The following is an 11,969-nucleotide window of genomic DNA, read 5'->3' as shown; positions in this document are numbered from 1 at the left end:
ACCTTCACTAAGAGAGAATCTTTTAGGCTCTTTGGGACATTTCTTGCACCTAAACTGTATAAATGTGCTCTACAAAACACTTTAGAGGGCTGCAAAATAAATTTGTAATACAAAATAAGCAAATATGATTTTGAACCCTTTGGAGAAGCTTTAACACTAGCTTAACTTACTGTCACAAAGCTGAGATCTGCTGTTCAAAACTGAACTTGATGCCATTTGTCGAGCTTTCTGGTTCTTGTTAGGTATTTCTGTCAATCATCTCAACACAAACACATACTCGCATGCCAACAGAGGGTCGCTAAGGGGAGTTTTCTTGCCTACTTTAGCAGTCATGGGTTCTTCAGAATGTGTTACAGTTGTGTGTTGAGGCACATCACCTCTGCATTAATGAATTAAGCTGGGCTTTGACTGGACAGCGCCACCTTCTCACCTCCTCACTCCTGACACGTCCAATCACTCAAAGATGTTGAACTTGGTGTAGCATGGAAGAACTGAGGACATTTGTGGACAAGAACGTGAAAGAAGAAGTGGAGAAGGAGACGAGGAGCTCAGAAAAGTGGAAAATGTGAGTAATAGCTGAGTTGGTGCCTTGATGGGAAAAGGAACAGTTTTAAGAACAAATGTTTTATCGTGAGTGTGTGCTTAAGTCATTGTCATAAATCTAAAGCTTTAAGATTAACCAAGAGACTGTTTTATGATTATATGAAGTACTAGACATGTTTGTATTTGTATAAATGATAAAAAAAAAAACTTTTACTTGTTTGTAAAAAGTTTTTTTAAACTGTTAACTTGTATCTGTATGCGATTTAACATTTGTCAAAAATAAAGCAACGGTTAATAAACTAAAAGAAAACTTAATGTAATAAGGTTCTGTGATCCATTTAAAAACAGAAAGGTGGATCAAGAAAGAAGTACACTGATACTTTATCCATTTTTTTAAATCAAGAAATCCTATTTTCTGAAAAATATGAGCATGTAAAATTAGATTTCATGCATAAGTGTGAAATTTGAGAAAAGGGCAACATTAACCAGAACAGATTAGTAGGAGTTACAAACATAGAATCACAGTTTAAAGAAGCCTTTCATGAAAACAAATGCAAAACCGCAAATTCAACATGTGTAATATATACTGACTGTATTCTCATCACACTTAAAGGCTAAAATAAGCATAATTTAGTTAGAATTTCAACACAACCCAGATTAAAAATGACATCCAGATGATATGATAATAAGTATGACCCATCAGAAAAGTGTGTAAGTAAATTTGGACGACGAATATTAAAGGTCTGTATGGTTAAATTGACTTGCTTTCCAATTGTCTACGAATATTATTAAAAGAAGAAAAAACTGTAAAGAAACTTCTTAATTTTAGAAAATATTTTTAATTAAAGACTAACAATATTCATTTTCTTATTCATGTGTGCACCTTTATAAAAAGTAAAAAAAAAAATGTCATTAAAATGTTGGTCCCAAACCTGAATTTTGACACAAACTTTAGCAGATGTTCTAAAGGAAAATATGTACCTATATGCAAAGTCTTTTTTTTAAACCAATTGTATATTAGCTCCAAGTCGAACTCCAACTATTTTTCTTAATCTGTTTTAAAAGCGCTCCCATCATCTGCACACCCAAAATCGTGATTTTGCCCTTTTAGACATATTTTCTGAAGCACAACAAAAACTAGCTTTTTTTAACCTGAAGGTTTTTGCCTTTCCCCATGGCAGGATGAATAATGGGTTATCTTATCTCATCTTATCCTATTCCTATATTTTCTTATCTTATCTTCTCTTATCTTATCTTATTTTATTCCTATATTTTCTTATCTTATCTTCTCTTATCTTATCTTATGGCTCTGTAAGCTAGCGGGAGAGTGTGTAAAGAAATGGATGATGGGAAATCAGGGCAGGCTTACTCCGTGATAACGATTCCACCCAAAACTCAGAGACAAATTTCTGAAAAACTCTTGCCATTCTGCAGAAACTGTGTTAAAAAAATATGCTTTTTTTGGACCAAAAAGTCATAATCATAATAAAAAACATTAGGAACCATTTTAAAATAGATCTAAACACTCTAAATTAGAGTTGGACTTTAAGGTGGAACCATCTAAAATTGTTTTGAAGAAACAGAAACAATAATGTTGACTTTATTTTAGTCATGCACCACATTTATGTAAATATTTACTTGACAAACTGCTAAAAACAACGCTTGCATACAACTGTCAGAATAAAACAGATTTATAGTCCCAAACTTATGGAGCCATGGTAAAGAACAAGATCAAAGCTACTGGGATCACCAGACATTGGAAGGATAAAATGATTGAATAAATTGGAATTTTTTATAATGTTTTTGGCAACAAATGTTTCAGGTACATGATAAGGGTCACCTCTGTGTAATTTTAAAAGCATTGCAGACTGGTAATTCTTCCATCAAACCTGAACAGATTAATTTTTTTTTACTTGGTGATGCCAATTTTTAATTTTTAACTAAATGTTTGTTGATTTGATATCTTGGTGGATCTTTAAAGTCAATGGTACAGAGTCCAAATTAGTTCTTGTAAATGTGTGAGACTTCTAGTTTAACCATATAAGTATATAAGAAAAAATATATTTCCATTAATTTCTCTATTACTTACCTAAAATATCCGACTAAAGTTTCTACAAACTGTCTTGAAATGTGACAGAAACGTGTGACATGCTCCCGACGCCACTTTCCCGCCCAACCTCATGAGCAACTTTGAAAACAAGGCGGCTTAATTTACCTGCAGCGAGCACGTGCGCGGGAGCACGCGGAGAACACCGCGAGCCTCTGCTTCACCGTGACTGTGCGACCCTCCTTACAGATGCCCGTGAACGCAGCAGACGCCGGCTACGGCAGCGTCCCGGGCAGCGGGCTGTTTGGTGGCGCTGGCTCCACGGAGACGTCCCCGCTGCTCGAACCGGACCCCGAGCCCGTCCAGCACTGGCAGCCCCTGAACAAGCAGCAGCTGGAGGCCGCCGCCGGGGGCCCCGGCTGGAGGAAGGCGCGCCATTACCTGGTGCTACTGTTCTGGCTCGCATGTATCATCATCTTCTCCGTCGCCATTGGGACCATCGTGATGAGCCCGCGGCCTTCTGCCACATGTCTGCGGTGGTGGCAGAAGTCTTTGTTCTACCAGCTGCAGGCCGACCTGTACATGGAGGCGCAGGCCCGGGGGCCACAGGGGGCCGGGGGTGAGCCACCACTCCACTCATCTGACTGCAGCATCTGAATTCTTGAGTTATCAGAGCTCAGGCAGTGATTTAACTATATTTCCTTTATTAGATGATGATGGCAACATATCTATTAATCCAATTAATTTCCAAATTTAGATTAAACAAATTATAGCCATAAAACTGCAGCACAAGACTAACGTAAGTTTGGTAAACAAAGAAAAGTAACAAAAAATAAAAATCTAAAAATGTATTAATATCAACTATAAATGTAATATATTATAAAAAAAATATAATTTCATTTAAAAAACATTAGATTTTCTCAAATCAATGCAAGTTATATCATAAATTGTCAATAAACCTCAAAATACATTTAAAACAGGAAATTAAAAGATTAATACATCTTTTCATTATCAGACACAAACATAGCCTATTTCAAAAATTATATTTAAAAATGTTATGGGTTTCTGACCAAAGCTTTCTTTCATTTAATATAAACAAATTGTATGAGAAAAAGACATCAATTATTTATATAATGGCACACACAGCTTATCTACCATCCCATTTTTATTAACAGTGGTTTAGTCCAACTTCTTGAGAACCCAGGAATTGACATCTAATCTTTCTTACTTTTGTTTCTTTTGTCAAATTGATACCACAAAGTTCAGCCTTTCAACTCTGTTACATGCAGAAATAATATTGACTATTGCTTAGGGAAAGTGAACAATTTTTATGGAAAAATATATGTGCGGTACTTAAATCTTCAACCCTGAAAAAAATGGGGCTGAATCATTGATTAAGGGGCTAAAGGTTGGAACTGAATCAATATCAGTTAAGATTAAAGACAATGTGCTTACAATAACTTGTATTGCACAAGGGACAAGTGAACTTAAATATTGTGTTTCAGTAATTTTATGAATTCTAATCATGCAGAAGTAAGATTGTCCTGTTGCAGGATTAAATATAAATCAATTGAATTTTTGGGATTTCATGTCTAAGTTTGTGGGTAAACATTTTTGAGAGGTTCAAATACATCTGATCCAATCATTAAGGGCTTACATTTTTAATCAATGTATTTTTTTAGGAACCAGATAACTCAAAGGACACCTATTTCAGAGAATGTCTATAAAGTATTTTTAATCTCTAAAAGCACACAAACGAGAAAGAGAAATGACCTGAAACATGAGGATTTTATCAGATTTTTAAAATGTACACTTTTCCTGTAATCTGATTACTCTGTTATCAGATTTATCTGGTCATGTAAACAGCTTTAGGAGAGGATAATCCTTTTCTATTTATTGTTGAACTTCTGTTTTTCTTAGGCACAGTCTGTATCTGTTTAGTTGCACCAAAAATTATCTTTGCTTAAGTTTTGCGGTTAAATTGTGTCACAGGGTTTCTCTTTATAAACTGGGTCGAGGTGTTCTCTAAATGTAAGCAGAGAAATGTTTTCTGGTTTATAAACGTATTAATCTTTTTTTTTTTTGAAGAGGTGAGTGAGCAGCTGGCTCACCTCAGATCTTTGGGCATAGGAGCTCTCATCCTGGAAGGTGTGATTCACAAAGGGATGTCTATTTCTAACCTCACGGATGAACCCACTCAGATTCAACATCTGCTCACGGAGAGTAACAAAGCAAGTGAGTTTAAGCAGGAATTCTGTCATAGTTTAAATGTGTTTGTGGATTCATGCAAGTTGCTTTTTTGTCCTGCAGATCTCAAAGTAGTAATGGATCTTTGTGAAGCAGATCTGGAGCTTCATGAAGGAGCGGGACACTTGGACGTACCGTCGAACCATTCAACTCCTGTACAGGTGTCTTTGAGTTATGATTATAACATTTTAGGCAAAATCGAAAGTCCTGTGTTGTTTTCTTGGACGTAGATTCTGCAGAGCAGTTCATTAGACATTCATTCTCTGCGTTGTGGGACGAAGTAAGCCTGCCCTCATTTCCCAACATCCCTTTTTTTTTACACTCACTGCTCCTCAATATCTTAACCTGCTCGGACAAGGAAAACAAAGATGTGCATGGATCTATTTGTCTGCAAACACATGTAGCACCTACACACAGGCCACAAGCTGAAGCACATTGATTTAAATAAAGAAATGCTTCTAAAAGCTATTTTAATCTTAATCTTCATACATGTCCTCTCTAATGAGAAAAATGCCACAAGAACATCTTAAAAACACAATTTTCATTGGAGTGGGTCTTTAAAAAGCTTTTTTTTCTCTCAATCTTCAGGATGCATTGCGTTTCTGGTTGGGCCAAGGAGTAGCAGGTTTTCTTATATGTGACACAGATGTGGCATATTCAGAGGAGGTATATACATCTATCCAGCAAATGTGTTTTAATTTTACGAATGTTGGTTTTTCTAACCTTTTCTCTGATTGAATTTCTGAACGTCGTAGGCTTTGCTTGAGTGGAGAGGCGTGCTTCAGGAATTCAGCACTCTGGGGGAGGAGAGGTACTCTGGGTGGTAAACATAGATGGATGTTTCATGCTTAATCATTCTAAGATTATTGGGGAAATGGTTTGTGTTTCTACATTCATTCAGGATTGTGATGGTAAAGCAGACGTCAGATGTTCCTCGCCCGCTGAACGTCTCCAGCCAGAGCAACGTTACTCTGGTGAACGTGGTTCTGCGCTCCATTTTGCCGAACTCGCGCAGCCCTCCGTCCTTTCAGGAAGTGGCTGAAGCCATAGAGAAACGGCTACAGAGAAAAGAGGAAGACGCATGGCCCGGCTGGACTGTAAGAGAGAAGTGTGCATGCGGTCAAAGGGAAATCTTGTGTGTGGATATGTGTCAGCATTTTCCAAAACTGACGTTACTTCTGTTTTTAGAAAGTATTCGAAAGCACCATTTACTCTGAAAGGGTTTCACTTTTAAAAAGAAGCAAAACAATACTTGAAATACTTGTAATGTTCTCTGCAGGTTGGAGGAGAAGCATCTCATGAGTTAAAGAGGTTACTGTTTGTGTTGCTGATAACCATGCCGGGCTCACCAGCAATCCAACATGATGAAGACTTTGAAAGATTTCAGGTAAAACCCGGGTGATGTCTGAATTCCCCCCTACACACTATACAGCGCACTATATGGCATGTTCGCCATTTTCTAGTGTGGTCCGAATCTACCAATTCTAAAATCGAGTGCACTAAAAATTACCCAGAAGTCTTTGAGAAAAACTACTGTGCATCAATGCTCAATAGATTAGTGAATTTAGACCACAATGCATTTTGGTCGAAAAATTTGTAATATTTGAATAAACCATCCAGATTTTCACCATCAGAACACAATGCAGTCATAAATAAATGTTGTGAAATGTTAGCATTGATTCGATTTTCACTTCGAGAAAACGGTGACGTCATATCCGGTGTTTCAAAAAATGAAAGAAACGTAGTGATCATTGTGTCCGAATTGTCTTTAAAATCCAGAGCACTAGTATATAGTCCCACACCCTATAGTTTTTTAGAAGTTGGGGATTAGGGTGGGAATTCGGACATAGCCTCTGTTTTAAAGTTACACAGACAACAAAGATGTGATGTGTTCAAGAACTCTCGTTCAGTTAGTTCTTGAATGTGCTTTTAGCACACAGTGTTCACACTGGACTGTCGGCTTGAATCCGATTCTAGCTGGAATCTTGCTCCAGGAGGTTTTTTTCACAGCTCTATTCCAATATATGAAAGACTTGGTGTCGTATAATTCTGTCCGGACACAAACCACAAATCTTAATTTCTCCTCCATGATCAATTTTCAAATTTACAATGGAGTATTAGGGCCAGTATGGAAACAAAAAAAATGTTTTAAATTATGACTTTAAATCTTGCAAATTTACAAGAAAAAAGTTGTACCTGTCAGATTATGAGAGTAAAGTTGTACATTTATGACTTAAAAAGTCATAGGCTACATTTATTAATTATTTTTTTGATACATTTACCTCAGTAAATTTATGACTTTAAATCTCGTCAATTTATGAGAAAAAAGTAATAAATTGCGAAAAGAAAAGTGGTAAATGTATGAGGAAAAAAATAATAAATTACTTGGAAAAAAGTCATAAATTAACAAAAGATCCAAATCTGTTTGTTTATCAGAGCCATGCTTGAAGATGAAAAATGTGGAGCATCTTGTGAAGTTTTATTTCCAGATCAGTGTAAAAAAACCAAACATCTTTAACCCTTTAGCGACTCAGAATCAAATTATTATAATTGAGGCTGACTTTTTGGGGTTCTGTGACGGTAATGCAGAGTTTCATATGTAAAATTAAGAGAAACGTTTGTAGGATCACCACTTTATTCTGCCCTTTCTGGGGCTGCCAGTGCAGCAGTAGGGCAGTCGACCTCTGATCAGAAGATTGCGGGTTCGATTCCTGCCATCTGTCGAGGTGTCCTTAGACAAGACACTAAACCCGACATTGCCTCTGGTGGAAGGTCTGCACCAGTGTTCGGAGCGACCACCAGTGTGTGAATGTATGTTTGAATGGGTCTGTGACTGTAAAGCGCTTTGGTCCTTCAAGGAAGGTAGAAAAGCGCTATGCAAGTAAACGCCATTTACTTTCAATTCACATACCCAGAAGCCCATTCGTCACCTGACATCATGTCTCTGTCATGAGTGAAAGACTAGCAAAGGAGAATGGAAATGGTGTTGCAAACGCCCCTTTCTCCAAATAAAAAGTTCTGTGTGAACACAAAAAACAGAGGAATGAAAAAAGTCTGTTACGTTAGAACACTGAAAATGCCAAAAACTGAGCCTCTTCAGACGGAAACACCACACAGAGTTGGAGATTTCTTCTTCTGTGGAGCAAGAAATCCCTGGAAGTGGACAGCTGCAGAGATCCTGCAAGCCACTCATCAATGAATAAAACTTTAATGAATCGTAAATCAAACAAAGAAGCTTCCAAACATTTGTAAGGTTTTCAACATTCAGTTACCTGTTGAAATGAAAGACACTCTTTACGTTTTTGCCTGTGCTGCTGCACTCGGCATTCATTTACTGGATCGTGGAATCACTTTGACTTTAATCTAGTAAATTCACGAGACTAAAAGTAGTGAATTTCCGACTTTTAGCCTTGTAACTAAAGCTGAGTCTCTGATTGGTCAAAGTTTAACTGTCAATGCACTGTAATGGTGTTGTCAACGTTTTGTATGTAGAGCCCACTAATTGGCTTGCGTTGTGACACGTGAATGCACGATGAAGCCTTGGACTTGTGTTTATGTGCGCGCTTACATAGATTTTTCTTTGGAAGTGGTCTCTTGAACAGTTGTTGCCGAGGCCGGTGGGAACGCCTTTCAGACATTAATTATGCTTCTTAATACCTTTTCTTCACACAGAGAGAGTTGATGAAGAAAAACTCATCAAACAAAGGAATTATTAGGTCATATACATACAAGGTAAGTCAGGATTCCAGTTTTTTCCTCAAAGAGCAGTACATTTATTTTCTTATGTTTCCTCTTAATTCCCACACATTTAAGGACATGGACAAGACCAAGCGGGCAAATGTCGCTCTTTTCAGCATCCTCAGCCACTCCAAAGCCATAGAGGAAGCTCTCATGTACGGCAGCTTCACTTTCCTTCCCTTCGACGCCTCCTCAAACTCTTCTTCTAACTCCACCGTGTCCCCTCCTGCCTCATCTCCTCCTCTTCTGGCCTTTTTGCGCTCTTGGGGTTGCGTACACTTCCTTGTCCTGCTCAACGTTGGAGCTGAGCCTCACTTTCTGAACCCCGCATGGGCTCCGAACCTGCCCGAGTCCGGCGTGTTTGTGGCCAGCTCACGGATGAACCGCTTTGGGACCACGTCTCTGCACTCGGTGGAGGTTCATCCTCATGAAGCGGTTGTTCTGAAACTCTTTAAAGCAGGGAGGTACTCATAAATGTTAGCTGTTGGGTTTGGTAAGAGTTGAGGCCTGTGGTGTTTTTTTTTTTTGGAAGTTGAGGCTGAGTTTGTGGAAATAAAATACTGATCATGCATGTATTGCATGATTGTGTGTGCGCAATTTGTGCTTCTTTGTAATTTTGGGAGGTTTTCTATTATATAAATTGCTTAAATTTAAAAAAGGAACTTAACAGCTGGTGAATAGTCTATTCTGCTCTTTAGTACACATATAGATTTTTTACATAGTTTTTCTACTATTTTTGAGTCATCAATAGAGATTGAACCATTTTAAGTTGTAACAAGCTTGTGTTGAAACGACAGAAGTTTATTTTATTGCAGCCGTACCTGGTGGGGCGTTGGCTCGCTGCAGTTGTGATTTGAATCGGCTTTTTCGCCTGCTTACAAAAACATGGCAAGTCTTGAACTGATAGCATCTGATTCAAAAAGCTTTCAGGTAGAATCCCTTTGGTGATAATTGAACCCTTAAAAAAGTGACACGTGGTTCTGATTTGCAGCAAACCAATTTCTTTGGTTTTGTTTTTTTTATGTACTATTTAAAACAGAAAGCTGGTTTTGCATCAGTTAACCAGATGGAGGCGCTGTAACACAACCCAGTTACTCCATCCTAAAGAAATGACCAGTCCAGCGTTTTATTAGTAAGTTTAGGATGTGCTCCTACTTAAGAAGTGAACAGTTTTTGTGAAATAAAATAATTTCATGACTGCAATACTGAAGGGAATTATTGAGCTCACAGTCTAAAAGTTTACGTCTTTTTTTTAGTTTAGATGTGTTTTTTCTAACCAGGGTCGAACTAGGACCTTCTTCGTGTGAGATGACGGTCCCACCTCCCCACACCAGTGTCTTTATGACATCTAGTACAATTGCCTTAGTTTTATAAGATTGTAGCAAAGAAGTAGTATCTTGATGTGGAAGTACTCTAAAACAGCTTCATCCGACTGTTTGAACAATAGATCAACAAGTGGAATGAGGCATCTCAGCAGATCTGATGTTTTTGTTCACAACATTTTATTTCACAGGAATAAAAACAGAGACATAATTTTGAATAAAAAGTTTGATATATTTACAGTTAATGATGACCCAAGGATGTTTATAGGAAAGTCACGATTGAACAAACTTCAGCAAATAGGTAACCAGGCAAAATAGGAAACAAAATAATAGTCACTCTTTTTACATTTTTACAAGAAAAAAAGGGGGGGGGGTCACATTTGCAGTGATGTGAAGCGAAAGGTTTTGAAAACATTCACAAACATCTTCAATAGCTTTATAAATCAGTGAGAACGAGGTGAAGAAGTAGAATCTTATATTCATGCAGTGCAAATGAGCAGTAGAGTCGGGTTACATTTTCTGAGAATGAGTAAAAGTGCCACATCAGGTTCTTTCAAAATAAAAGCTTCAAATTTGACATTTGTTTTTAATTTATTTTTCTTTCCTCTTAATGGCATAGAATAAACAAATGTGTTTTAATGATTCCCTACAGTAAGGAAGCATTCACAATGAAAACCTTTATATTCCACATTTTTGCTCATTTTCAAAACAATTTTGTTTTTACCACAGGGTTAAACCATAGCAACAATAAAACAAGTATAAGAAACTCATGACTCACTTCACAGTTATTTTAGTCTGTTGTCAGTCTGTGCTGCAGGTGCAATGACGGGCAAATTTAAAAGATGTTGGCCTGTCGAAAGGGCAGCCAGGATGCTGAAACATCAGATTTGTTTCAAAATAAAACTAATTCAAGCACAAAAACTAAGGCAGCAAAACGGCCAAGTCAAAAGAATCCACCAGGAATACTTTTTCAGAAAAAGAAAAATCATTCTAAACCGTGAGACGAGTGGCGAGTGTGTTTTCAATCACACGATGTCATGACCAACTCATCACATGCTCGTTAAAGCCAGAACTGCAAAAGAAAACTGTTTTGTCTGAGGAGTAAATCACTGAAAGATTGAGGAGAAAGAAACAAAGTGGTCATCTAGCTTGATTACTTCTGAGAATATTTTACAAAAATTTGACTCAGAGTCCAAAAAGAACTAAAGCTAATTCTGTGATGTCATATAAACTTGAGCCTCTTTCACACAGAATGTATTCAAACAGTTCTTAAGTGTCTAAGCTACCCATCCCTGTTGTGTTTGTAGGACACAGACAGAACAAGATTCTTTACCTTTGAGTCACCGACCGAGTAAAACTGGCCTGCAGGTGCTGAGTGGAGAGCTGTTAAGTGGAGTGACCCGTGTGAAAAAGGCTCTATACAAAGAATTTTTGACTTGCATAATTAAAGAGAAAGTTTCAACTTCATCGGCTGATATAACTGGTTTTCTCCCCATAAATACACTGCTTCTTAACTTGGTGGGTCGTTTAGCCTTTTATTGGTCGTCCATCTTAAAATACTTTCACACTGGGCTTTGGACTCTATGCACAGAGCTGTGTGACGTATTTCCGGTTTAAAAAAAGACTGCTGAATTATATCCGGTTGTGGCTAACTTTAGATATCGACTGCAAATTTCCGTGTACTATTCCTGGTATTGTCTAAATTGTGTTACTTCTTACATTGTATGTTAGTTTGTCATATGTATACACGTAGCACATTAGATGCTAGTTAGCATTAGCCCAAATGAACGTGACAATAGTACTATTTGTACATAATTTTTCAAAATTATGTGCACCAAGTGCTAAGCTTTGTTTCCTGGCTGCAAGAAAACGGTTAAGTTTAGGTTTATAGTTACGGTTAGGGTTAATATACCAAATGGTTCCCCAGCGCAGCTAACGGGACTTTAAATGTGTAGCAACATTTAGCCTTGGATGCACTTCAAATGCATGTGGCAATGCAGCAAACTGCATTTTGACAGCACATATTACGTGTCGCCAACATGAATTCCCATCAGTTTTTGAGCTACGTAAAT

General features: G+C 37.6%; 1 protein-coding gene across 1 annotated transcript; it reads left to right on the top strand.

Annotated features, from left to right (window-relative positions):
* Positions 1-2,706: 2,706 nt before the first annotated feature.
* LOC112149140 (4F2 cell-surface antigen heavy chain) lies at positions 2,707-9,172 on the top strand. Its single transcript, XM_024276633.2, has 9 exons — positions 2,707-3,209; positions 4,679-4,825; positions 4,901-4,998; positions 5,426-5,503; positions 5,593-5,648; positions 5,739-5,934; positions 6,117-6,224; positions 8,510-8,569; positions 8,651-9,172. Exons 1-9 carry the CDS (start codon positions 2,840-2,842, stop codon positions 9,047-9,049), a joined length of 1,512 nt encoding a protein of 503 aa, XP_024132401.1. The 5' UTR covers positions 2,707-2,839; the 3' UTR covers positions 9,050-9,172.
* The last annotated feature ends 2,797 nt before the right edge of the window (positions 9,173-11,969 follow it).

This window comes from Oryzias melastigma, linkage group LG13, assembly GCF_002922805.2.
Source record: "Oryzias melastigma strain HK-1 linkage group LG13, ASM292280v2, whole genome shotgun sequence".
Classification (NCBI taxonomy): Eukaryota; Metazoa; Chordata; class Actinopteri; order Beloniformes; family Adrianichthyidae; genus Oryzias; species Oryzias melastigma.
This window is presented reverse-complemented; position numbering and strand designations above follow the sequence as displayed.